Raw genomic sequence first — 2,788 nt, forward strand, 5'->3', positions numbered from 1 at the left:
CTAGAGGCATCGCTGCTGTATTATAGAGATAATACATGTTATTCTCCTGGTGTTACATTCTGAAAAAGAATGAATATTTAATAGTTATGATCAGGACTGATGTTGGTTAAAAGATTTAACTAATTGAAAGTGGAAAATAATATTTCACAAATAATAAAAATGCATCAAAATCAATGCTGTAAGTACATTTATTAACTTTTCCAAGTGGTCTTGTGTGCAAGTAATGAATCCGTGTTCATTAATATGGAGGAGATGCCAGCATTTGAATGTCACACATCACTCTATTTAATAAAATATATTCATACTTTTCTTTCTAGTAGTAATATTAAAATCAGTTCTTATTTTTCATACTATGGTTTTATCACAATTCATTTTTGACTGTTCTTGGTGATGCTGTATTTTGATGTGTAGATCTCAGTGTTTCTGGTGATATAACTCATCCTGCAGGTCCTAAGTCGATAAACAATATTGTGATAAAACTTCTTCTCTTCTTGATATTTTTGCCATCATGAGACTTCTTCGATGTAAAAAGCAGGATTATCTCTGCCCTGGTTGTCTCCATTATGTTCCAGGACCGTTTGTGTCCGGGGACCACGGAGCGAGTTCCTGGCATTTTTAGGGGCCTCCGCACTCGGGGCCGTCCAGGCGTAGCGGTAGCTGAGGAAAAGCAGCCCGCTAACGAGCATCAGTATGGAGGCGAAGACGCCTATGGCGATGGCCGATCCGACCTGCTGCCTGACCGGAGCGGCGGGGAGGTGGAACTCCGGAGGAAAGTGGATGCTGCTGTTGTTCAGCACCGAGCTCATGTTCCACGCGAGCGGCACCGAGCACAGCGTCCCCGTCAGCAGGTACATCAACCCCGCCAGCACGAACACCAGCCGCATGTTCCTACGATCCTCCACGGAGAAGTAGACCATCCTCACAGCCACCGCGCCGCTGATGTTCCCCACCAGGCCGCAGATCAGTGCCAGCACCATCAGCACCTGAGCGACGTGGATCTCCGCCGGAGCAAAAGTGTCCGAGATGCCGATGCCGCGACAGTTCTCTATCCCGGAGAGGGCGTGGCTGTAGAAACACGCCCTCCAGATGCCCACCCAGGCCACGCCCGAGGTGACCACGGACACGTCGTCCACAAACCACAGCCGCCACTCGTTCAGGCCGGTGGCGGCCATGATGAGGATCCAGGCCAGGACCCCCGCCATCAGGCCCAGGAACTGGCAGTGAGCCGTGTGAGCCAGGTACATCATCACTGCAGAGAGGGGCCGCTAGCGCTGAGAGAGACGGATCGCTGAGTTGCACATGGTTGAGGTCCTCCTGAAAACACAAACATCCACAATGTGTACAGGGACAATGTGAAACATTTAGGGGGCTTTTAGGCCGATATTGAATATAATAGTCATAGCTATGTTTTAATCAGTGTAGAATCACCTGAAACTAAGAATCGAAGTGTTTTATTTAGCTTAGAAAAAGCTACATCGGGTCGTCTTCCACGGAGTCGGCCATCTTGCACCTCCATGTTTCTACAGCAGCCCAGAACGGACAAACTTCACCCTGGCTCTAGTCAGAGCCGTTCGTGTTTTTACGTTATCTGAAGGTCGTGATGCGTCCAGGCACCTGGTATTAAACGACCCCGGTGCTGAATAATTAAAGATCGTAGTATTGGTGCTTTATATTAGTACTTTGTTTTCGTACATTGTTTTGGTGTCATTTATTATCAGGCTGCAGCATCGGCTATTTTGTACTCAAACCCTAAAGATAACTCTCTGCAGCTGAAGGCCACCATAGTTCTCTACACTTAGAAAGGGGAGGGGCTTAGCTGAGGGGTATTTAGTCTGTTGCAATCTGTAACTTCACCACTAGATGTCACTCTAACTTACACTGTTCCTTTAAAAACAGTTGAGACCGTTTTCAGTATATCCACATTATTATTACGGCATTGTGTTCAGACTTACTTTAACATTTGTACAGTTAACAATTCAATATATAAATCTTGAGAAACCTGGAACAGCTCCATACATCAACATGTCTCTGGTGTCTCAGTGATGCACCTTAAAGGGTCAGTTCACCCAAATGACCAAAAAACATTTTCTTACATACCCTTAACATATTTTCATGTTTATCATTTTATCTGCCGAGCGTTTGAGATAACCACCTCAGACAAAATAAAGGTGAAGATGAAAGACGATTCTTTCCACCGTCAGCGTGGACAACGAGGTCGCACGATGAATCTAAAAGATGTCTTTAGTTTAAAGAGACAAGTTTACAATTAATCAAACAACCAAACCTCACTGACACTCAGTGAACCTGTTGGTAATAATTAATCAGTTATATATTTATATTATTATATTTATTTATATACACAAATATGTGATATATGCGATATAAAAAAAAACTGTCCCTATATAGTTTATTAATAACATGAGGTATATTCTGTGAACACTAAACTACTCAACATGTAATAAAGATGATTAATAAACCAAGTTTATGTATTTATTGTATACAGGAATAAGTTCTACCACAGAAGAAGAACTTTTGACTGAATCCTTTAGTTTTTCACACAATATTTGGACTCATTTTCTCTGCTAAATACTTTCTTTGAGTTCTTTGGCTCAAGATGTTACGACAGCAGAGACTTTGAGCTTTCTGATTATCTTCTAACTTTCTGCTTAATTATCACGGATACAAACAAACTGTACAACAACAGAACATCGACACAAACTATAACTTTGGTACGTATTGGGAATATGCATCAATACCTACTGAAATTAAAATTAAAATGTTTCATTAT

General features: G+C 42.3%; 1 protein-coding gene across 1 annotated transcript; it reads right to left on the minus strand.

Annotated features, from left to right (window-relative positions):
• Window positions 1-52: 52 nt before the first annotated feature.
• Window positions 53-2,770, minus strand: LOC116380264 (claudin-34-like). The gene is made up of 2 exons (XM_031842206.1): window positions 1,429-2,770; window positions 53-1,314 (listed from the first exon to the last, which is right to left on the minus strand). The coding sequence occupies exon 2, from the start codon at window positions 1,245-1,247 to the stop codon at window positions 507-509; it is 741 nt and encodes a 246-aa protein (XP_031698066.1). The 5' UTR covers window positions 1,248-1,314; window positions 1,429-2,770; the 3' UTR covers window positions 53-506.
• Window positions 2,771-2,788: the final 18 nt, after the last annotated feature.

The sequence above is a fragment of the Anarrhichthys ocellatus genome, unplaced genomic scaffold, assembly GCF_004355925.1.
Source record: "Anarrhichthys ocellatus isolate YVR2014 unplaced genomic scaffold, GSC_Weel_1.0 scaffold6614, whole genome shotgun sequence".
Classification (NCBI taxonomy): domain Eukaryota; kingdom Metazoa; phylum Chordata; class Actinopteri; order Perciformes; family Anarhichadidae; genus Anarrhichthys; species Anarrhichthys ocellatus.

Bases quoted from the DNA above. Each gene is read 5' to 3' on its own strand.
- LOC116380264 (XM_031842206.1), bottom strand. From the start codon at position 1,247: ATGATGTACCTGGCTCACACGGCTCACTGCCAGTTCCTGGGCCTGATG.